Source organism: Ranitomeya imitator, chromosome 6 (genome assembly GCF_032444005.1).
Source record: "Ranitomeya imitator isolate aRanImi1 chromosome 6, aRanImi1.pri, whole genome shotgun sequence".
Lineage (NCBI taxonomy): Eukaryota > Metazoa > Chordata > Amphibia > Anura > Dendrobatidae > Ranitomeya > Ranitomeya imitator.
The window spans coordinates 499,848,634-499,872,048 of NC_091287.1; the positions used below are offsets into that span (position 1 = coordinate 499,848,634).

The 23,415-nt window shown below is 51.8% G+C and overlaps 2 protein-coding genes across 3 annotated transcripts in view; both read left to right on the forward strand.

Moving 5' to 3' along the window:
- The first annotated feature begins 1,749 nt into the window (after positions 1-1,749).
- LOC138643023 (exosome complex component RRP41-like) lies at positions 1,750-8,736 on the forward strand. Its single transcript, XM_069731704.1, has 3 exons — positions 1,750-1,997; positions 2,378-2,584; positions 5,576-8,736. Exons 1-3 carry the CDS (start codon positions 1,827-1,829, stop codon positions 5,945-5,947), a joined length of 750 nt encoding a protein of 249 aa, XP_069587805.1. The 5' UTR covers positions 1,750-1,826; the 3' UTR covers positions 5,948-8,736.
- Positions 8,737-13,197: 4,461 nt separating this feature from the next.
- The window catches only part of GPAA1 (glycosylphosphatidylinositol anchor attachment 1), a 30,395-nt gene continuing 20,177 nt past the window's right edge, over positions 13,198-23,415 (forward strand). Inside the window, exons 1-5 of one of the 2 annotated variants that reach the window (XM_069731706.1) lie at positions 13,198-13,317; positions 19,296-19,385; positions 21,337-21,516; positions 22,413-22,524; positions 22,609-22,756. In XM_069731706.1, the coding sequence (XP_069587807.1) occupies positions 19,312-19,385; positions 21,337-21,516; positions 22,413-22,524; positions 22,609-22,756 (514 nt within the window). In that variant the 5' untranslated portion in view covers positions 13,198-13,317; positions 19,296-19,311. Of the gene's footprint in view, positions 13,318-19,277; positions 19,386-21,336; positions 21,517-22,412; positions 22,525-22,608; positions 22,757-23,415 lie in introns of both variants that reach the window. The other variant, XM_069731705.1, reaches the window with a different exon arrangement.

The following is a 23,415-nucleotide window of genomic DNA, read 5'->3' on the forward strand; positions in this document are numbered from 1 at the left end:
GGACACTGACTGTGGGGAGCGGAGCGCCGGGGACACTGACTACGGGGAGAGGAGCGCCCGGGACACTGACTGCGGGGAGCGGAGCGCAGGGGACACTGACTGCGGGGAGCGGAGCGCCGGGGACACTGACTGCGGGGAGCGGAGCGCCGGGGACACTGACTGCGGGGAGCGGAGCGCCGGGGACACTGACTGCGGGGAGCGGAGCGCCGGGGACACTGCGGGGAGCGGAGCGCCGGGGACACTGACTGCGGGGAGCGGAGCGCCGGGGACACTGACTGCGGGGAGCGGAGCGCCGGGGACACTGACTGCGGGGAGCGGAGCGCCGGGGACACTGACTGCGGGGAGCGGAGCGCCGGGGACACTGCGGGGAGCGGAGCGCCGGGGACACTGACTGCGGGAAGCGGAACGCCGGGGACACTGACTACGGGGAGTGGAGCGCCGGGGACACTGACTGCGGGGAGCGGAGCGCCGGGGACACTGACTGCGGGGAGCGGAGCGCCGGGGACACTGACTGCGGGGAGCGGAGCGCCGGGGACACTGCGGGGAGCGGAGCGCCGGGGACACTGACTGCGGGAAGCGGAACGCCGGGGACACTGACTACGGGGAGTGGAGCGCCGGGGACACTGACTGCGGGGAGCGGAGCGCCGGGGACACTGACTGCGGGGAGCGGAGCGCCGGGGACACTGACTGCGGGGAGCGGAGCGCCGGGGACACTGCGGGGAGCGGAGCGCCGGGGACACTGACTGCGGGAAGCGGAACGCCGGGGACACTGACTACGGGGAGTGGAGCGCCCGGGACACTGACTGCGGGGAGCGGAGCGCCGGGGACACTGACTGCGGGGAGCGGAGCGCCCGGGACACTGACTGCGGGGAGCGGAGCGCCGGGGACACTGACTGCGGGGAGTGGAGCGCCCGGGACACTGACTGCGGGGAGCGGAGCGCCGGGGACACTGACTGCGGGGAGTGGAGCGCCCGGGACACTGACTGCGGGGAGCGGAGCGCCCGGGACACTGACTGCGGGGAGTATAGAGCGGCCATTTTCTTCCGGACTGTGCCCGTCGCTGATTGGTCGTGGCTGTTTTGCGGCGACCAATCAGCGACTTGGATTTCCGTGAAAGACAGAGGCCACGATCAATGAATATCCGTGACAGAAGGACAGACAGACGGAAGTACCCCTTAGACAATTATGTATATAGATGATGGGGGTGATGGTTTGTGTTTGTCAGCGACATCGTTTTGGGAACCAAAAAACCTATTAACAAACTGTTATTAACCCTTGTAGGCAGGAATGTCAGTAAGCAGCAGTGACGTTTTTCCATATTAATGTATTTGTTTTTGTGTCGCCATTTTCTGAAAGACGCACATTTTACATTTTCCTTAATTTTACTGTTTTTTGGATACATATGACTTTTTGATCCTTTTTTTTTTATTTCATCATCTCCAGGAACACATGGAGAAACCCTGGCATCTCCCACACATGTGACCAATCACATGACCGTGACATCATCAAAGGTCCTTTAGTTCTTCCAGCAGTACACCCTGGGGCCTGGCTCCACCCACACATGTGACCGATCACATGGCCATGACATCATCAAAGGTCCTTTAGTTCTTCCAGCAGTACACCCTGGGGCCTGGCTCCACCCACACATGTGACCGATCACATGGCCATGACATCATCAAAGGTCCTTTAGTTCTTCAAGCAGTACGCCCTGGAGTGGAGTCTGGCTCCACCCACACATGTGACTGGTCACATGACCGTGACATCATCATCATCATCATCATCACCACACCCTGCTCCTTTAGCTTCTCTGCAGCAGAGGGAGCAGCATGGCCGGCCTGGAGCTGCTGTCGGATCAGGGCTACCGTGTGGACGGGAGGAAGGCTGGGGAGCTGCGGAAGATCCAGGCCCGGATGGGAGTGTTTGCACAGGCTGACGGCTCTGCGTACATGGAGCAGGGGAACACCAAGGCGCTGGCGGTGGTGTACGGACCCCACGAGGTGACGGTTACAGCCCCAGATGATACATTTTTGGCCTCTTCATTATTGCATTTGCCCCTTTTTTTGTCTCGTTTTTAGTGTTTTTTTTGCCTGGTTTTGATTTGCGCCTTTTTATGTTGATTTTTAGTTTTCCACTTTTTTGCATGTGATAAATCAATCGCAACTTTTTTATAACGTTTCATAATTTTTGTGCACATGTACTCCGATCCTACCTCCCCCCCTCCCTGTCACCGCATCATTAACGCCAAAAGAAAATTAAATAATGGATCTGGCCCAAATTCTGTTGTAAAGTTACTGAGCTTTTTACTTTATCACAATCAAGCTTTATTGACATCGTACAGTGCTGACACTGGCTCCGTCCCCTCTGTTTCTTCTCTTAGATCCGCGGCTCTCGGGCCAAAACCCTCCATGATCGCGCGGTGGTGAACTGCCAGTACAGCATGGCCACATTCAGCACCGGGGAAAGGAAGCGCCGGCCGCACGGAGACCGAACGTCCACCGAGATGACCCTACACCTGAAGCAGACGTTTGAGGCCGCCATCCTGACCCAGCTGTACCCGCGCTCTCAGATAGATATATACGTGCAGGTGAGAAGGGGCGAGGCACGCGATATCTGTGCAGCACGTCCTCCCATAATGTGCCTCCATCTGTGTATAGTGCGACTAATCAAAGCGCTGCAGGTTTAAGGCGCTTAAAGGGAACCTGTCACCTGAATTTGGCGGGACCAGTTTTGGGTCATATGGGCGGAGTTTTCGGGTGTTTGATTCACCCTTTCCTTACCCGCTGGCTGCATGCTGGCCGAAATATTGGATTGAAGTTCATTCTCTGTCCTCCGTAGTACACGCCTGCGCAATGCAAGATTACCTTTCGCAGGCGTATACTATGGAGGACAGAGAATGAACTTCAATCCAATATTGCAGCCAGCGGGGAAGGAAAGGGTGAATCAAACACCTGAAAACTCCGCCCATATGACCCAAAACTGGTCCCGCCAAATTCAGGTGACAGGTTCCCTTTAATGCAAGAATTTAAAAAAAAAAAAAGAATTTTAAACTTAGAAGTTTTCCCTCTTTTTTTTTTTTCCCACTACAAAATGAAAGATGGGAAAAAAAATAAACATATTCGCTATCAACGTCTGAAAAAGTCATGTGTATTACAGCACGGCAAACAACACTTCTGATCGGCAGTGAAATCTTCCCCGCCGGTCAGAGAGCCGCGGTTCCCACGCTGTCAAATAACAGCGTGAGCGCTCAGCTGTGATCAGAAGTATAAAGTTTACCTCCGGTCACTGGTGTCAGCTGATGGGACTACAGCTCCCATCATCCGACACCTGCTGCCGCTAACAACAGCGAGAGCAGGAGCGGCGGATGGGAGTATTCTTTATCCGCTCCTGCGCTGTAAATAAATAAATTTATAAAACCCGGTGTGGGTTCCTCCCCTATTTTTTATAACCCAGCCAGGCAAAACTCACAGCTGCGGGCTGCAACCGTCAGCTTCAGCAAGGTTGATTTTAAGAATAGAGGGGTCCCCACGCCATATTTTTTAATTATTTAAATAAATAATTTTGAAAAGCAACAGCGTGGGGTCCCCCCCATTTTTGCCAACCAACCTTGCTAAAGCAGACAGCTGCGGGCTGGTATCCATGGCCCATTACCAGCCTGAGAATATTGGCCCCCTCCCAGCCTAAAAATAGCAGCCCGCAGCTGCCCAGAAAAGGCACATCTATTAGATGCTCCAATTCTGGTGTTTACAAGGCTCTTCTCACTTGCCCTGTAGCGGTGGCAAGTGAGGTGATAGTTGGTGGAGGAAGGGGGTTGATGTCACCATCAGATGACATCAAGGCCACGGGTTAGTAATGGAGAGACGTCTGAAAGACACATACCATTACTAACCCCATAGTCGCATTGTACAAAAAACAGACACCAAGAATAAAGTCCTTTTAATTGGAAGAATGACACAGACTCCTTTAATAAGGACGGATGACTAAACTGCAAGCACAGCCTCAGTGACCAGCGGTGACATCACTGAGGCTCCGTGCCCAGCTGGGATGAACTGCGGTGACCTCTCTGAGATCCCCGCTAGCACCGTGAGAATTATTTATTTACAGCACAGGAGCGGCTGATGAATACTCCCATCTGCCGCTCCAGCTCTCGCTGTTATTAGTGGCAGCAGGTTTGAGATGATGGGAGCAGTAGTCCCATCAGCTGACACCAGTGGCCAGTGGTAAACTTTATACCTCCGATCACAGCTTCTGACAGCGTGGGAACCGCATCTCTCTGACCGGCGGGGATGAGTTCACTGCCGATCAGAAGCGGTGTTTGCCGCGCTGTCATGTACATTACAGCATAGCAAACACTGGATGTTCGGGCCTCCCATTCAAGTGAATGGGGTCCAGGTAATGTTCTGCCGCCCCTCCCAGGCACGGGAGTTCCCTCCTGTGTTCTCAGTGAGAAAGGCGCTGACTTATCTCGGAGAGAAATGTGATCCGTAGTCAGAAATCCGATATGTCCACTTGATATATCTACGACCATCAGTTGGACGGCGCCCCCATACATATTAGAAACTAGCCAAAACTGTTGATATCAGCTGGACTTAAGTTGTCCAAAGCCCCGAAGTCTAAAGGTACCGTCACACATAACGATATCGTTAACGATATCGTTGCTTTTTGTGACGTAGCAACGACATCGTTAAGGAAATCGTTCTGTGTGACAGCGACCAACGATCAGGCCCCTGCTGGGAGATCGTTGGTCGCTGAGGAAAGTCCAGAACTTTATTTAGTCGCTGGACTCCTGCTGACATCGCTGGATCAGCGTGTGTGACGCCGATTCAGCGATGTCTTCACTGGTAACCAGGGTAAACATCGGGTTACTAAGCGCAGGACCGCGCTTAGTAACCCGATGTTTACCCTGGTTACCAGCGTAAACGTTAAAAAAAACAAACACTACATACTTGCCTTCAGCTGTCTGTCCCCGGCCCTGTGCTTCTCTGCACTCCTCCTGCATCCTGTGTCAGTGCCGGCCAGCCGGAAAGCACAGCGGTGACGTCACCGCTCTGCTTTCCGGCTGACAGTGCAGAGGAAAGCAGAGCGCCGGAGGACAGACAGCTGAAGGTAAGTATGTAGTGTTTGTTTTTTAACGTTTACGCTGGTAACCATGGTAAACATCGGGTTACTAAGCGCGGCCCTGCGCTTAGTAACCCGATGTTTACCCTGGTTACCGGGGACCTCGGGATCGTTGGTCACTGGAGAGCGGTCTGTGTGACAGCTCTCCAGCGACCAAACAGCGACGCTGCAGCGATCGACATCGTTGTCGGTATCGCTGCAGCGTCGCTTAGTGTGACGGTACCCTTATGCTACCTCTGTTTGCTATACTACTATTGTTCTCTATTATCAGCCAAACAGAATGAAGGAACCTTGTTCTTGATATCTGCTGTTTCCTTTGCAGACAATACAATCTCTTGTTTCAGGCTAGGAGTGGCCAGCTGTCATCTATTGCTCTCTGTTGTCAGCCATCTGTGACTGGGGATTGGCCGTGTAGCAGAATTTTAGGTTATACTATAATTATATACTTTCCTCCTTTTAGATCCTACAGGCTGATGGCGGCAATTACTGCACATGTGTGAACGCAGCCACCCTGGCTGTGATCGACGCCGGCATCCCCATGCGGGACTACGTGTGCGCCAGCTCAGCCGGCTTCATTGAGGACACACCGCTGGCGGATCTTAGCTACGTGGAGGAGTCGGCGGGGGGACCCTACTTGTCTTTAGCGCTGTTACCCAAGTCTGAGCAGATCGCGCTGCTGGAGATGAACTCGCGGCTGCACGAGGATCACCTGGAGCGAGTGATGGATGCGGCCAGCAAGGCGTGTAAGGACGTGTATGCGGTGCTGGAGCAGGTGGTGCGCGACCACTTACAGGAGGTGTCGGCACTGGTCGGAGATCGAGGGGCAGCGTAGAGGAGACTCTGGATCAGTGTGTGGACAGTCATGGAGAGAGGAGCCATGAAAGCCGGATCTCCGCACAGAATCGTAGACTGCAGTGAAGGAGCCGAGGACACCAGGGACAGATTCTTCTATGTTTTGGTTTAATAAGAAAAAGTTTTGTTTTTTTTATATTTTTGCTGAAGTTTTATGGTGAAGAAAAAATTTACTTAAAATGGAATAGCACTTTAATAATGAAAAGCTTTTTTTTCTGCAGTGTATATATTCTGCTTGCTGGCAGTGAATGGAAATGATCTGATTTACATTTAATGGCTGTGAAGCTGTCCAGGTCTTCTCTCCAGCCCCCAGAGCTGACAGTTAATGACAGTGTGTCAGTCTGGGCTGACCAATTTGTCCTGAGTACACCAATACCCCAAATGTGGGAGAAAACTACGGTATGGACACACAAAGGGGCTCGGAAGGGAAGTAGTGATGTTTTGGAATTCAGACTTTGATGGAATGGTCTGCAGGCGTCATGTCACGTTTGGAGAGCCGCTGATATGCCTAAACAGTGTAAACCCCTACAAGTGACCCCATTTTTTTTTTTTATCTTCCCAAGGATAACAGGAGAAATTGGACCCCAAAAATAGTTGTGCAATTTGTCCTGAGTACGCTCATACCCCATAGGTGGGGGTAAGCCCCTGTTTGGGCGCATGGCAGAGCTCGGAAGGGAAGGAGCACCGTTTGCAGAATTGGCTGGAATTGAGATCGGACGCCATGTCTCGTTTGGAGCCCCTGATGTGCCTAAACAGTGGAAACCCCCCAATTCTAACTTCAACCCTAACACACCCTTAACTCTAATCCCAACCTTAATCCTAACTTTAGCCCCAACCCTAACCGGAAAATGGAAATAAATACATTTTTTTTTTTAAATGTTATTATTTTTCCCTAACTAAGGCGGTGATAAAGGGGGGTTTGCGTTACTATTTATAGCGGATTTTTAACCCTTTCCCGACCTTTGACGCAGCGTATGCATCATGAAAACCTGTGCCAATCTGACCTGTGACGCAGCATATGCGTCATGGTTGGATCGCGCTCCTGCAGGTGGGGTGAAAGGGTTAACTAATTTCACCTGCCCTGCAGGTACAAGAGGAGTTGTACTTGAGCCCAGGGTGGGTGGCTTTGCCCCCCCGTGGCTACAATCGCTCTGATTGGCTGTTGAAAGTCAATCAGAGCAATCGTAATATTTTACCAATGAAAATTGGTGAAATATTACAATCCAGCCATGGCCGATGCTGCAATATCATCGGCCATGGCGGGAGACCGCGATCTGCCACCGCCACTGATCTTTTCCCCTCTGTCCTCCTCTCCCCTCCGCTTCCCCCGCCGTGCAATCTCACCCCCCATATTTACCGAGTCCCAGTGTCTGTCCATCTTCTCCATGGGCGCCGCCATCTTCTAAAATGGCCGGCAGATTCATTCCAGGTACATTTTGATCACTGTGATAGGTTCTATCACAGTGATCAAAATAAAAAAAATAGTCTATCACTTCAATAGGTAGGGAAAATAATGAAATCAAGAAACTATATTTATTTTTATTTTCCACTAGGATTAGGGGTAGAATTAGGGTTGCAATTAGGGGTAGGGTTAGGGTTGCAATTAGGGGTAGAATTAGGGTTAAGGTTGCAATTAGGAGTAGAGTTAGGGTTAGAATTAGGCTATGTACACACAGTGTGGAATCCGCTGCGGATTCGTAGCAGTTTTCCATCAGGTTTACAGTATCATGTAAACCTATGGAAAACCAAATCCGCTGTGCCTATGGTGGGGAAAATACCGCTCGGAAACGCTGTGTTGTATTTTCCGCAGCATGTCAATGCTTTGTGCTGATTCCGCAGCGTTTTACATCTGTTTTTCAAAAGGAATCCGCAGGTGAAATCCGCACAAAAAAAACACTGGAAAGCCGCGGTAAATCCGCAGGTAAAAAGCAGTGCATTTTACATGCGGATTTTTCAAAAACGGTGCGGAAAAATCTACACACAAATCCGCAACGCGGGCACATAGCCTTAGGGTTAGGGTTGGAATTGGTGTTAAGGTTGGAAATAGGGTTAAGGTTAAGGGTGTGTTGGGGTTAGGGTTAGGCTTGTGATTAGGGTTATGGTTGGGAATAGGGCTAGGGGTGTGTTGGGGTTAGGGTTGTGGATAGGGGTGTGTTGGGGTTAGTGTTGGAGTTATAATTGAGGGGTTTCCATTGTTTAGGCACATCAGGGGTCTCCAAACATGACATGGCGCCACCATTGATTCCAGCCAATCTTGCGCCCAAACAGTGGTTTACCCAAACATATGGAGCATAAGCGTACTCAGGAAAAATTGCACAACAACTTTGGGGGTCTAATTTCTCCTGCTATCCTTGGGAAAATAAAAAATGGGGGCTAAAAAATTATTTTTGTGAGAAAAAAATGATTTTCATTTTCTCGGCTCTGCGTTATAAAATTCTGTGAAGCACTTGGGGGTTCAAAGTGCTCACCACACATCTAGATAAGTTCCTTGGGGGGTCTAGTTTCCAAAATGGGGTCACTTGTGGGGGGGGTTTCCACTGTTTAGGCACATCAGGGGCTCTGCAAACGTAACATGACGCTCGCAGAGCATTCCATCAAAGTCTGCATTTCAAAATATCACTACTTCCCTTCCGAGCCCCCGACATGTGCCGAGTGGTTTCTCTCCACATATGGGGTATCCGTGTACTCAGGATAAACTGGACAACAACTTTTTGGGTCCAATTTCTCCTGTAACCCTTCTGAAAATAAAAAATTGCGGGCTGAAAATTATTTTGAGGAAAGAAAAAAAAATTATTTTATTTTCACGCCACTGCGTTATAAACTTGTGTGAAGCACTTGGGGGTTCAAAGTGCTCACCACACATCTAGATAAGTTCTTTGGGGGGTCTAGTTTCCAAAATGGGGTCACTTGTGCGGGTTTCTACTGTTTAGGCACACCAGGAGCTCTGCAAACGTAACATGACGCCCGCAGACCATTCCATCAAAGTCTGCATTTCAAAATGTCACTACTTCCCTTCCGAGCCCTGACGTGTGCCCAAACAGTGGTTTTCCCCCCCCCCCCCCCCACATATGGGGTATCGGCGTACTCAGGACAAACTAGACAATAACTTTTAGGGTCCAATTTCTCCTGGTACCCTTGTGAAAATAGAAAACTGTGGGCTAAAAAATAATTTTTTATTTTCACGGCTCTGCGTTATAAACTTCTGTGAGGCACTTGGGGGTTTAAAGTGCTCACCACACATCTAGATTTGTTCCTTGGGAGGTCTAGTTTCCAAAATGGGGTAATTTGTGGGGGAGCTCCAATGTTTAGGCACACGGGGGCTCTCCAAACGCGACATGGTGTCCGCTAAAGATTGGAGCTAATTTTTCATTCAAAAAGTCAAATGGCGCTCCTTCCCTTCCGAGCCGTGCCGTGTGCCCAAACAGTGGTTTACCCCCACATGTGAGGTATTGGTGTACTCAGGAGAAATTGCTTAACAAATTTTAGGATCCATTTTATCTTGTTTCCCATGTGAAAATGAAAAAATTGAGGCTAAAAGAATTTTTTTGTGAAAAAAGTACTTTTTTATTTTTACGGATACATTTGTGAAGCACCTGGAGGTTCAAAGTGCTCACTATGCATCTAGATTAGTTCCTTGGGGGGTCTAGTTTCCAAAATGGGGTCACTTGTGGGGGAGCTCCAATGTTTAGGCACACGGGGGCTCTCCAAACGTGACATGGTGTCCGCTAAAGAGTGGAGCCAATTTTTCATTCAAAAAGTCAAATGGCGCTCTTTCCCTTCCGAGTTCTGTCGTGCGTTCAAACAGTGGTTCCCCCCAACATATGGGGTATCGGCGTACTCAGGACAAATTGTACAATGACTTTCGGGGTCCAGTTTCTCCTTTTACCGTTGAGAAAATAAAAAAAATTGTTGCTAAAAGATCATTTTTGTGACTAAAAAGTTAAATGTTCATTTTTTCCTTCCATGTTGCTTCTGCTGCTGTGTAACACCTGAAGAGTTAATAAACATATTAAGGCCTCTTTCACACGTCAGTGTCTCCGGTATGTGTAGTGACAGTTTTCTCACGTACCGGAGACACTGACACACGTAGACCCATTAGAATCTATGTGTTTCTGCACATGTACGTGTTTTCACACGGACCATGTGTTCGAGTGCAAAACACGTAGACATGTCCATTTTTTACCGACAGCACGGACCACACTACGGACAGCACAAGTGCACACGGAAAACAGTGTACACTCCTCCGTGTGCACGTACCGCCCGCAGGAGAGACAGCGCTACAGTAAGCGCTGTCCCTGCTGCGTGTGGTGCTGAAGCCGGTATTCGTTCCTTCTCCCCAGCAGCGTTCGCTGGAGAGAAGGAATGAAAAATGTTTGTTTTTTTTCCCTTAAAAATAAAGTTTGTGCGTCCCCTCCCGCCTCCCATCCCCTGTGCGCCCCCCCTGCTTGCCTGCCGGGAAATACTCACCCAGCTCCTGCGATGTCTCCTCTCTGCGCCGGCAGCAGGTCCTGTGTGAGCGGTCACATGGTCCCGCTCATTACAGTGATGAATATGCGCATATTCATCACTTTAATGAGCGGGACCATGTGACCGCTCACACAGGACCTGCTGCCGGCGCAGAGAGGAGACATCGCAGGAGCTGGGTGAGTATTTCCCGGCAGGCAAGCAGGGGGGGCGCACAGGGGATGGGAGGCGGGAGGGGACGCACAAACTTTATTTTTAAGGGAAAATAAAAAAAAAGATTTTTCATTCCTTCTTTCCAGCGAACGCTGCTGGGGAGAAGGGACAAATACCGGCTTCAGCACCACACGCAGGGGACAGCGCTTAACTGTAGCGCTGTCTCCTGCACGGTCCGTGTGGTCCTCAGTCGGTACACGGGCGACACACGGCTGCCGCACGTATTCTGTGAGCAGTGCTGCCATTGTGGACAAACTACAGCTAAGATTAAGGGATTAGTGAGTAGTGCGACCTACAAATGGTTGAAGAGACAGAGTGGCCTTTCACCATAAAGGGGTCTTTGGATAAGATGATGTGTCAGAACTGCTGGGGATCCTAAGCGGTAGATCAAGGGCGCCACTAGTGGAAGAAATAGGATGCGGAGATGCTGGGCGGGTCGAGAGACTTGCTGATCAGGACTATGGTGAAGAGCTGGCCTGTGATGAAGTGCAGCGAAAATGTTCTTCACTGGCCCTGGAGTAGAACTTAGCGGGAGGAAACTGTGTGAATATGGCTTAGGCTATGTGCACACGATGCGGATTAGCCTTAGGAATTTCTGGTGCGGATTCTGCCTCTCCTAGCAGAAAACGCACCTGCGGATTTGTTGCGTTTTTTGTGCGTTTTTGCTGCGGTTTTCTTGCAGATTTGCTGTGTTTTTTACCCTTGTGGTTTTCTATAATGGAATGGGTACAAAAACGCTGCAGATTCACAAAAAAGAAGTGACATGCTACTTCTTTTAAGCCGCAGCGTTTCTGTAGCGTATTTTCCGCAAAGTGTGCACAGCATTTTTTTTTCTCATTGATTTACATTGTACTGTAAATCAATTGCGGATCTGCAGCGTTTCTGCACCTCAAAAAACGCTGCGGATCCGCAGAGAATCCGCAACGTGTGCACATACCCTTACACTGTGAAGGAAACGTCCATAAGGCTGTGTACCCTCCACCCTGTGTATATAATCCCAACCAAGCTACCGTTCAGTAAAGACTCGGGGGGTCTCCTTTACTGAACTGTGACACCTACAGTCCTGGCCGGCCAACACCATAGGCTGCACGCGGCCTGGACCGGAGCAATGCCCTCTCAACACCCAGCCAGGACCCACGCCTTCATGTAGCACGCCGGGCGAGACCGGTGGAGCCTCATCTGCGGCTACTGCCCCACGCCGCACTACACGTGAGCAAACAGGATGAGCTTCAGCAGCAGCTGCCATGGCATCAATACGTTCTGTTACTATGGGGCACTGTGGACGTCACTGTTATTATGGGGGCACTGTGGACGTCACTGTTATTATGGGGGCACTGTGGATATCACTGTTATTATGGGGGCACTGTGGATATCACTGTTATTATGGGGGCACTGTGGATATCACTGTTATTATGGGGGCACTGTGGATATCACTGTTATTATGGGGGCACTGTGGATGTTACTGTTATTATGGGGGCACTGTGGACGTCACTGTTATTATGGGGGCACTGTGGATATCGCTGTTATTATGGGGCACTGTGGATATCGCTGTTATTATGGGGCACTGTGGATATCGCTGTTATTATGGGGCACTGTGGATATCGCTGTTATTATGGGGCACTGTGGATATCGCTGTTATTATGGGGCACTGTGGATATCGCTGTTATTATGGGGCACTGTGGATGTTACTGTTATTATGGGGGCACTGTGGATATCGCTGTTATTATGGGGGCACTGTGGATATCGCTGTTATTATGGGGGCACTGTGGATATCGCTGTTATTATGGGGGCACTGTGGATATCGCTGTTATTATGGGGGCACTGTGGATATCGCTGTTATTATGGGGGCACTGTGGATATCGCTGTTATTATGGGGGCACTGTGGATGTCACAGTTATTATGGGGGCACTGTGGATGTTACTGTTATTATGGGGGACCTGTGGATATCGCTGTTATTATGGGGGACCTGTGGATATCGCTGTTATTATGGGGGCACTGTGGATATCGCTGTTATTATGGGGGCACTGTGGATATCGCTGTTATTATGGGGGCACTGTGGATATCGCTGTTATTATGGGGGCACTGTGGATATCGCTGTTATTATGGGGGCACTGTGGATATCGCTGTTATTATGGGGGCACTGTGGATGTCACTGTTATTATGGGGGACCTGTGGATATCGCTGTTATTATGGGGGCACTGTGGATATCGCTGTTATTATGGGGGCACTGTGGATATCGCTGTTATTATGGGGGCACTGTGGATATCGCTGTTATTATGGGGGCACTGTGGATGTCACTGTTATTATGGGGGCACTGTGGACGTCACTGTTATTATGGGGGCACTGTGGACGTCACTGTTATTATGGGGCACTGTGGACGTCACTGTTATTATGGGGGCACTGTGGATATCGCTGTTATTATGGGGGCACTGTGGATATCGCTGTTATTATGGGGGCACTGTGGATATCGCTGTTATTATGGGGGCACATACACTCTGGCAGCAGCTCCCTCTAAATGTAGAGACTATCCGCGCAGTTCCTCTTTGTGTCGCTAGGTGGCGCTGTCTCCTCCTAACAGTTTCCATGGTCACCACTTATGGCCGCTCTGTCTTTTTCTTTCTGGTCTCTATGATGCGGAAATCTCTGCAGTGACAGCAGCTGCACACGGAGGAGGTGAGAGAGATGGAGGGTTCGGGGTCTGTGGAGTCCGTCTGATAATCCGGCACCTGTGTGATGACTGGACATTACAGTCCCCAGGAGCGGTGTATAATGTGTGCACGTTACCCGGTGACTGGGACAGTGATGTCTGTGTAATGTCATTATTGATGGCTCTGATCACCTGTACGTTAGTGTGTCCCCCTCAGTCCCCTGTACGTTATAGTGTGTCCCCCTCAGTCCCCTGTACGTTATAGTGTCTCCCCCTCAGCCCCCTGTACGTTATAGTGTCTCCCCCTCAGCCCCCTGTACATTATAGTGTCTCCCCCTCAGACCCCTGTACATTATAGTGTCTCCCCCCTCAGACCCCTGTACGTTATAGTGTCTCCCCCTCAGCCCCCTGTACATTATAGTGTCTCCCCCTCAGCCCCCTGTACATTATAGTGTCTCCCCCCTCAGCCCCCTGTACATTATAGTGTCTCCCCCTCAGACCCCTGTACATTATAGTGTCTCCCCCCTCAGACCCCTGTACGTTATAGTGTCTCCCCCTCAGCCCCCTGTACGTTATAGTGTCTCCCCCTCAGCCTCCTGTACGTTATAGTGTCTCCCCCTCAGCCCCCTGTACATTATAGTGTCTCCCCCTCAGCCCCCTGTACATTATAGTGTCTCCCCCCTCAGACCCCTGTATGTTATAGTGTCTTCCCCTCAGCCCCCTGTACATTAGTGTCTCCTCCATCAGTCCCCTGTACGTTATAGTGTCTCAGACCCCTGCACGTTATAGTGTCTCAGCCCCCTGTACGTTATAGTGTCGCCCCCTGTACGTTATAGTGTCTCCCCCTCAGCCCCCTGTACGTTAGTGTCTCCCCCTCAGCCTCCTGTACGTTATAGTGTCTCCCCCTCAGCCCCCTGTACGTTATAGTGTCTTCCCCTCAGCCCCCTGTACGTTATAGTGTCTCCTCCATCAGTCCCCTGTACGTTATAGTGTCTCCCCCTCAGTCCCCTGTACGTTATAGTGTCTCCCCCCTCAGACCCCTGTATGTTATAGTGTCTCCCCCCTCAGACCCCTGTATGTTATAGTGTCTTCCCCTCAGCCCCCTGTACATTAGTGTCTCCCCCTCAGCCCCCTGTACGTTATAGTGTCTCCTCCATCAGTCCCCTGTACGTTATAGTGTCTCAGACCCCTGCACGTTATAGTGTCTCAGCCCCCTGTACGTTATAGTGTCGCCCCCTGTACGTTATAGTGTCTCCCCCTCAGCCCCCTGTACGTTAGTGTCTCCCCCTCAGCCTCCTGTACGTTATAGTGTCTCCCCCTCAGCCCCCTGTACGTTATAGTGTCTTCCCCTCAGCCCCCTGTACATTATAGTGTCTCCTCCATCAGTCCCCTGTACGTTATAGTGTCTCCCCCTCAGTCCCCTGTACGTTATAGTGTCTCCCCCTCAGTCCCCTGTACGTTATAGTGTCTCCCCCTCAGTCCCCTGTATGTTATAGTGTCTCCCCCTCAGTCCCCTGTACGTTATAGTGTCCCCCCCCTCAGACCCCTGCACGTTATAGTGTCTCAGCCCCCTGTACGTTATAGTGTCGCCCCTGTACGTTAGTGTCTCCCCCTCAGCCCCCTGTACGTTATAGTGTCTCCCCCTCAGCCTCCTGTACGTTATAGTGTCTCCCCCTCAGCCCCGTGTACGTTAGTGTCTCCCCCTCAGCCCCCTGTACGTTATAGTGTCTCCCCCTCAGCCCCCTGTACGTTAGTGTCTCCCCCTCAGCCCCCTGTACGTTATAGTATCTCCCCCTCAGTCCCCTGTACGTTATAGTGTCTCCCCCTCAGACCCCTGTACGTTAGTGTCACCTCCATCAGTCCCCTGTACATTATAGTGTCTCCCCCTCAGCCCCCTGTACGTTAGTGTCTCCCCCTCAGCCCCCTGTACGTTATAGTGTCTCCCCCTCAGTCCCCTGTACGTTAGTGTCTCCCCCTCAGCCCCCTGTACGTTATAGTGTCTCCTCCATCAGCGCCCTGTACGTTATAGTGTCTCCTCCATCAGCCCCCTGTACGTTATAGTGTCTCCCCCTCAGCCCCCTGCACGTTAGTGTCTCCCCCTCAGCCCCCTGTATGTTATAGTGTCTCCCCCTCAGCCTCCTGTACGTTATAGTGTCACCTCCATCAGCCCCCTGTACGTTATAGTGTCTCCCCCTCAGCCCCCTGTACGTTATAGTGGCTCCCCCTCAGCCCCCTGTAAGTTATAGTGGCTCCCCCCTCAGACCCCTGTATGTTATAGTGTCTCCTCCATCAGTCCCCTGTACGTTAGTCTCTCCCCCTCAGCCTCCTGTACGTTAGTGTCTCCCCCTCAGCCTCCTGTACGTTATAGTGTCTCCCCCTCAGCCTCCTGTACGTTATAGTGTCTCCCCCTCAGTCCCCTGTACGTTATAGTGTCTCCCCCTCAGTCCCCTGTACGTTAGTGTCTCCCCCTCAGCCCCCTGTACATTAGTGTCTCCACCTCAGTCACCTGTACATTATAGTATCTCCCCCCTCAGCCCCCTGTACGTTATAGTGTCTCCCCCTCAGCCCCCTGTACGTTATAGTGTCTCCCCCTCAGCCCCCTGTACGTTAGTGTCTCCCCCTCAGTCCCCTGTACGTTATAGTGTCTCCCCCTCAGTCCCCTGTACGTTATAGTGTCTCCCCCTCAGCCCCCTGTACGTTATAGTGTCTCCCCCTCAGCCCCCTGTACGTTATAGTGTCTCCCCCTCAGCCCCCTGTACGTTAGTGTCTCCCCCTCAGCCCCCTGTACATTATAGTGACTCCCCCTCAGCCCCCTGTACGTTAGTGTCTCCCCCTCAGCCCCCTGTACGTTATAGTGTCTCCCCCTCAGCCCCCTGTACATTATAGTGACTCCCCCTCAGCCCCCTGTACTTTATCACCTCTCACCTACAGCCCCTGTATCTTACACTGCGCTGCTTCTTGTATCCGCCCATATATTATACTGTGTCGCCCCTCCATCCCCCCGGCAGCATTATCACACCAATGTATTATACTTTTATTATCTCTCCCGGCTGAAATTTCCTGACTCCAGCACACTGGGTGCTATAATAGGAGTTTAATACACCGGTGTGGAGGCCGCACATTATAGCACCCAGCGTGCTGGAGTCAGGATACGGGGATATTTCAGCACGCTGGGTGTTAGTGTGCGGCCTCCACACCGGTGTCTTAGGCTGTGTGCACATGGTGCAGTTTCTCCGCTCGGAAACGGGCGAAAAACACTAGGGAATCCTTATCCCAGCTAATTCAATGAGATTCCTGAAGTGCTGTGCACATGACAGGGATTTTCCTTTCAGTATTTGCAGTGCGTTTTTGCTGAACCATGTCAATTCTTTGTGCAGATTTTTTGTGTTTTTCACCCATTGACTTCAATTGAGACAGTTAAATCCGCAGCAAAAACTTGAGTATAAAAATGTTTGTGGATTTGCTGAGTTTCTGCTTGCGTTTTTATGGACTTCCTGTGGGGTTTCCCACGCTGTCACCTATCATCTGTGTTACAGCGTGGGAAATACCGGCGAGGCGGTAACCTTACCACCTGTTAGATTGTTACTGTCAGTCAAAGTGCTGTGGATTCACGCTTTCAGATGTCAGCCTGATCCCACAGCTGTGTTACTGTGACCAGCGGTAAAAAACTTACTGCAGGTCACAGGCGTCAGCTGATGAGAGATTCTCCCACCAGCTGACACCTGGGTTCAAAGTAAAAAAACAAAAAGTAAAATAATGAAATACATCTACTATATGATTGTCTAAGGGTCACTTCCGTCTGTCTGTCTTTCTGTCACGGATATTCATTGGTCGCGGCTGTCTGTCATGGAAATCCAAGTCGCTGATTGGTTGGGGCAAAACAGTCACGACCAATCAGCGACGGGCACAGTCCAGCAGTAAAATGACCGCTCCTTCCTCCCCGTAGTCAGTGCCTGCTCCATAACCCCCTCCAGTCAGCGCTCACACAGGGTTAATGGCAGCGTTGACCGCGCTGTAACGCACTCTGTTAACGCTGCTGTTAACCCTGTGTGACCAACTTTTTACTATTCATGCTGCTTATGCAGCATGAATAGTAAAAAGATCTATTATTAAAAATAATTAAAAAAAATAGTTATATACTCACCGTCCGTCGGCCCCCGGATCAGGAACAGGCCTTTCCCGCTCCTTGCAACGCCCCGGTGACCGCTCCATGCATTGTGGTCTCGCGAGATGATGACGCAGCAGTCTAGCGAGACTGCTATGTCATCACCTCGCGAGACCGCAATGCACTCTTCAGACCAGAGTGCGCGAGGAGCGTCGGTAACCGCTTCGATCCAGGGCCAACGGAAGGTGAGTATATAACTATTTTTTATTTTAATTATTTTTTTTAACAGGGATATGGTGCCCACATTGCAATGTACTGCGCGGGCTGTGCAATGTACTGCGCGGGCTGTGCAATGTACTGCGCGGGCTGTGCAATGTACTGCGCGGGCTGTGCAATGTACTGCGCGGGCTGTGCAATGTACTATGTGGGCTGTTATATACTACATGACCGGCCGCGAACAATCAGCGACATGCGCAGTCCGGCTACGAATTGGTGCAGGATTTGAATCACACTTCGCTAATTGGACGCGGCTGGCCGAATCCTGTGTATTGAAAGTATTATTCTAAAATATTCATAAATAAGCTACATACATATTCTAGAATACCTGATGCGTTAGAATCGGGCTACCATCTAGTATTCAAATAAAAAACAACAAATCCCCGATGCCAATGTTTCCTGTAAACAATCAAAAATAATAAACCACCATATAGTCTCCTGTCCTCCGTAGTCCACGTAATCCAGAGTGTCCCTTGGCGATCTCACTTGTAGAACAGTCACATTAGGAGATGTGGCCGCTCTAAACGGCCGCCGACTACAAACTGCCAGGAGGTAATCGCTCCCATAGTGTATAGCGCTGAGCTGCTATGAGAGAGGTCACACAAGTTTATCAGCTGATCAGTGAAGCTCTCACTTTCGGCACCACAGCTGACAAGAACCCCAACCCTATTACCCCACTTGCCAATGCACCAGAGCAAGTGGGAAGAGTGAGCCTAAGCGCCTGATTTGGCGCATCTTATAGATGCGCCTTTTCTTGGGCAGCTGAGAGCTGACGTTTTTAGTCTGGGAGGAGGCCAATATCCATGGCCCCTTCCTAGGCTATTACTATCAGCCCGCATCTGTCTGCCTAGCCTTTGCTGGTTATTAAATATAGGGGGACCCTACGTCAATTTTTTTTATGGGGTTCCCCTGTAACCTAGTCAGTGAAGGCTAAGCAAACAGCTGTTAGCGAATATTAATAGCCTGGGAACCTTTTATTAACATCAGCTGTCGGCTTTCCCTCTGTTGGTTATGAAAATTACAGGGGACCCCTTTTTTTTGTAAAAATTAACAGGTATGCTGATTTCTGCCAGTTGCTTTTTGGTTACAGCCTATGTAGGTTCATTCTGTTAATGCTCCTACATAGGCTGGTGACTGTGTGTGTGTTTATTTAACACATTACTTACTGGTTAGTAATGAGTGTGTCTGGCTGACACCTCTTCGTTTCCTAGGGCTTGGTGTCAGCGACAGCTGCTAACCCTAAGCCCTAATCCCAGTACCCTGAAGCATTCTTTACTGTAAAAAAAAAACTGCATGCATAAACGCACCAAAACCTTGCGTTTTTGTTGCAAAGAGATGTAGGAATTTCTGCAAGCCAAATGCTCAATGTGTGCAAGTAGCCTTATTCTTCTATTATCCCTCCCCGCCTGCTGGATCTAGCATCTCCTAACTCCAGCACGCTGAGTGCTGTAATGACCAGCCTCAACACCGGTATAATATGCTTCTATTATCCCTCCCCGGCTTTAACATACCAACATCGCCTGACTCCAGCACTCTGGGTGTTAAAACGTTCGGTTATAATGGTGCAGTCACTGTCCCCCTCTTTACTTTCTCCGCTTCTTTCAGTTTTGTATTTTATTACAGGGAGCAGACTGGCACCATGGGCATCCTCTCCGACCCGAACCGGCGACAGGCGCTGGCACGTCTCATCACACGGCTCAACTCCCCGCTCTGGTGAGTGCATGAGCGGAGCGCGGGGGGGGGGTAAGGGTAACCAAAAAGCTGGGGGGGAGAGAGGGAGACCGAAACGCTGGGGCAGAGAGAGAGGGAGACCGAAACGCTGGGGCAGAGAGAGAGGGAGACCGAAACGCTGGGACAGAGAGAGAGGGAGACCGAAACGCTGGGACAGAGAGAGAGGGAGACCGAAACGCTGGGGCAGAGAGAGAGGGAGACCGAAACGCTGGGGCAGAGAGAGAGGGAGACCGAAACGCTGGGGCAGAGAGAGAGGGAGACCGAAACGCTGGGACAGAGAGAGAGGGAGACCGAAACGCTGGGACAGAGAGAGAGAGAGAGGGAGACCGAAATGCTGGGACAGAGAGAGAGAGAGGGAGACCGAAATGCTGGGACAGAGAGAGAGAGAGGGAGACCGAAACGCTGGGACAGAGAGAGAGAGAGAGGGAGACCGAAACGCTGGGACAGAGAGAGAGGGAGACCGAAACGCTGGGGCAGAGAGAGAGGGAGACCTAAACGCTGGGATAGAGAGAGAGGGAGAGCGAAACGCTGGGGCAGAGAGGGAGACCGAAACGCTGGGGCAGAGAGAGAGAGGTAGACCGAAACGCTGGGGCAGAGAGAGAGAGGGAGACTGAAAAGCTGGAGCAGAGAGAGAGAGGGAGACCGAAACGCTGGGGCAGAGAGAGAGAGGGAGACCTAAATGCTGGGGTAGAGAGAGAGGGAGAGCGAAACGCTGGGGCAGAGAGAGAGAGAGGGAGACTGAAACGCTGGGGCAGAGAGAGAGAGGGAGACCGAAACGCTGGGACAGAGAGAGAGAGAGAGGGAGACCGAAACGCTGGGACAGAGAGAGAGGGAGACCGAAACGCTGGGACAGAGAGAGAGGGAGACCTAAACGCTGGGGTAGAGAGAAAGGGAGAGCGAAACGCTGGGGCAGAGAGAGAGAGAGGGAGACCGAAACGCTGGGGCAGAGAGAGAGAGGTAGACCGAAACGCTGGGGCAGAGAGAGAGAGGGAGACTGAAACGCTGGAGCAGAGAGAGAGAGGGAGACCGAAACGCTGGGGCAGAGAGAGAGGGAGACCTAAATGCTGGGGTAGAGAGAGAGGGAGAGCGAAACGCTGGGGCAGAGAGAGAGAGGGAGACTGAAACGCTGGGGCAGAGAGAGAGAGGTAGACCGATACGCTGGGGCAGAGAGAGAGAGGTAGACCGAAACGCTGGGGCAGAGAGAGAGACCGAAACGCTGGGGCAGAGAGAGAGGGAGACCGAAATGCTGGGGCAGAGAGAGAGAGGGAGACCGAAATGCTGGGGCAGAGAAAGAGAGGGAGACCGAAACGCTGGGGCAGAGAGAGAGAGGGAGACTGAAACACTGGAGCAGAGAGAGAGAGGGAGACCGAAACGCTGGGGCAGAGAGAGAGGTAGACCAAAACGCTGGGGCAGAGAGAGAGGGAGACTGAAACACTGGAGCAGAGAGAGAGAGAGGGAGACCGAAACGCTGGGGCAGAGAGAGAGAGAGGTAGACCGAAACGCTGGGGCAGAGAGAGAGGGAGACCGAAATGCTGGGGCAGAGAGAGAGGTAGACCGAAACGCTGGGGCAGAGAGAGAGGGAGACCGAAATGCTGGGGCAGAGAGAGAGAGAGGGAGACCGAAACACTGGGGCAGAGAGAGAGAGAGGGAGACCGAAATGCTGGGGCAGAGAGAGAGAGAGGTAGACCGAAACGCTGGGGCAGAGAGAGAGGGAGACCGAAATGCTGGGGCAGAGAGAGAGAGAGAGAGACCGAAACGCTGGGGCAGAGAGAGAGAGGGAGACCAAAACACTGGGGGAGAGAGAGTGAGCGATCAGAGCATTGTGCTTTTCTGCTCTTTCTATGGTGGCCTCCTTCAATTAAGAGTTCTCGCTATATCAAGGGTCTCTCATAATTCTGTGCTCCTCCCCCCCCCCCCCCCCCCCCCCCCACAGCATCATCAGCTACCTGATCGGGCTCGGCTGGTTCCTGGGTTTGGCTTTCCAGCCGTTCACACTGCGCTCCTATATATCAGAGAACTCCATGGGCTCCACCATGGTGGACGAGAAGTTCATGTACGGGGAGAAAGCGCTCTCCTACGCCCGGGAATTCGCCGCACACAAGAAGTCAGCCGGGTGAGTGACAAGATCCTCTGCCGCACTCTGCTGACGGCACACAGGTTACCACATCAGAGCTGCAACCACAGTACACACCCGACATCCTGCAGCGACTCCGGGATCAGAGTGTGGACCGTGGGGACAGGGATCAGAGTGTGGACCGGGGGGTGGGGGGTCAGAGTGTGGACCGTGGGGGGAGGGATCAGAGTGTGGACCGTGGGGAGAGGGATCGGAGTGTGGACCGGGGGGCAGGGATCAGAGTGTGGACCGTGGGGGGGGGAGGGATCAGAGTGTGGACCAGTGGGGGGGAAGGGATCAGAGTGTGGGCTGTGGAGGGGAAGGGATCAGAGTGTGGCCTGGGGGGGAGAGAGATCAGAGAGTGGGGGGGGGGGGGGAGAGGGATCAGTGTGTGGACTGGGGGATCATAGTGTGGACCATGGGGAGAGGGTTCAGAGTGTGGACCGGTGGGGGGGATCGGAGTGTGGACCGGTGGGGGGGAAGGGATCAGAGTGTGGACTGGGGGGAGAAGGGATCAGAGTGTGGGCCCAGGGGGAAGGTTTCGGAGGGATCAGAGTGTGGGCCGGGGGGAGGGGGTGAAAGATCAGTGTGTGGAACGGGGGGGCAATCAGCGTGGACTCCCATCCCGGCTGTTTACAGATAATACATAGTGTAGTATTGTCTGCGGTGAAGCTTCTCACTATTTTCAATGTCTCTGCTTGCTGACGTTTTGTTACGTAGATCTAAATCACATGCAAGATGTGTCACATCTGAGGGTTTGTTACAGTCCTATCCAGTCCCCCTGGGCTGCAATCCAGGCTGTTACTGCACTGCCACATTGTAACAAACCATCAGCGCAGGAGGCGATCAGTGCTTGGAGCAGGGTGACGGCTAACGCTCGTCTGCTTTCTGCGCAGGGGTTCTCCTGTCGCCTGGCTGGAGAGGACGATGCGTGGGATCGGGCTGGAGGTTTACACTCAGAGCTTTGTCCGGAACCTGCCGTTCCCTGACGAGTCCACAGAGCGCTACGTATGTGTTTACGGGGGGATACAGCTGCGTCCGGCCAGCGGGGAAGTCCCCTGAAGTAATATTATCCTCTACTTCTGTTGTCAGATGGTGAAAGGCACCAACGTATACGGCATCCTGCGGGCCCCCCGTGCCGCCAGTACCGAGTCCCTGGTGCTCAGCGTCCCCTGCAGCGAGGGCCAGAACAACAACCAGGCAGTGGGGCTGCTTCTGGCGCTGGCTTCCTACTTCCGAGGTGAGACCACCGGAGAGGGGCTGCGTGATAATGCCTGTATGTGTCAGCCCCGGGGGTCCTCTGAGACCCCTGAGCAAGCACAGAGGTCCCCCGACTTTTCTAATGTTCTTATGCGGCTCTTAATTTTTCTGTCGATGGAGCCATGTGAGGGTTTGGTTTCTGAGTTCCTAGCTGATGTTATTAGTACAGCTTTGGGTACATGTGACTGATCACTTTTTTGGGAGTGGGGGGGGCGGCTTCTGAATTTCTGCACTTTTGCCTTCTCAATTGTTTTAAAAACTTTTTGGTGTTCACTCTAGAAGTTCTATTTGTAAATGTCGTATTGTAAAAGTATTTTTTATATTGCAGTCACTGCATAGTGTTTCTGATCAGTTGGGGTCCGGGTCCTAAGACCCCCCACCGATCACTGAAAACACCGTTCTGCGCACACACGGCTGTGTAAGGACCCCTACATTTACTACTGAGCCCATGTACGAGCTGTGCACTTCACAGCGCTGTTGTGACTGATAGGTGAGGGTCTCTGGACCCGGACCCCCTCCGATCAGACACAATGCAATGGTACACGTTCCTATAATGACAGGCAGCCTTTACACCCTGATGCCCCCTGGCACACCCTTTAGGGGCACATATGGTAAATGTTAATACACTTGTGACTCTGG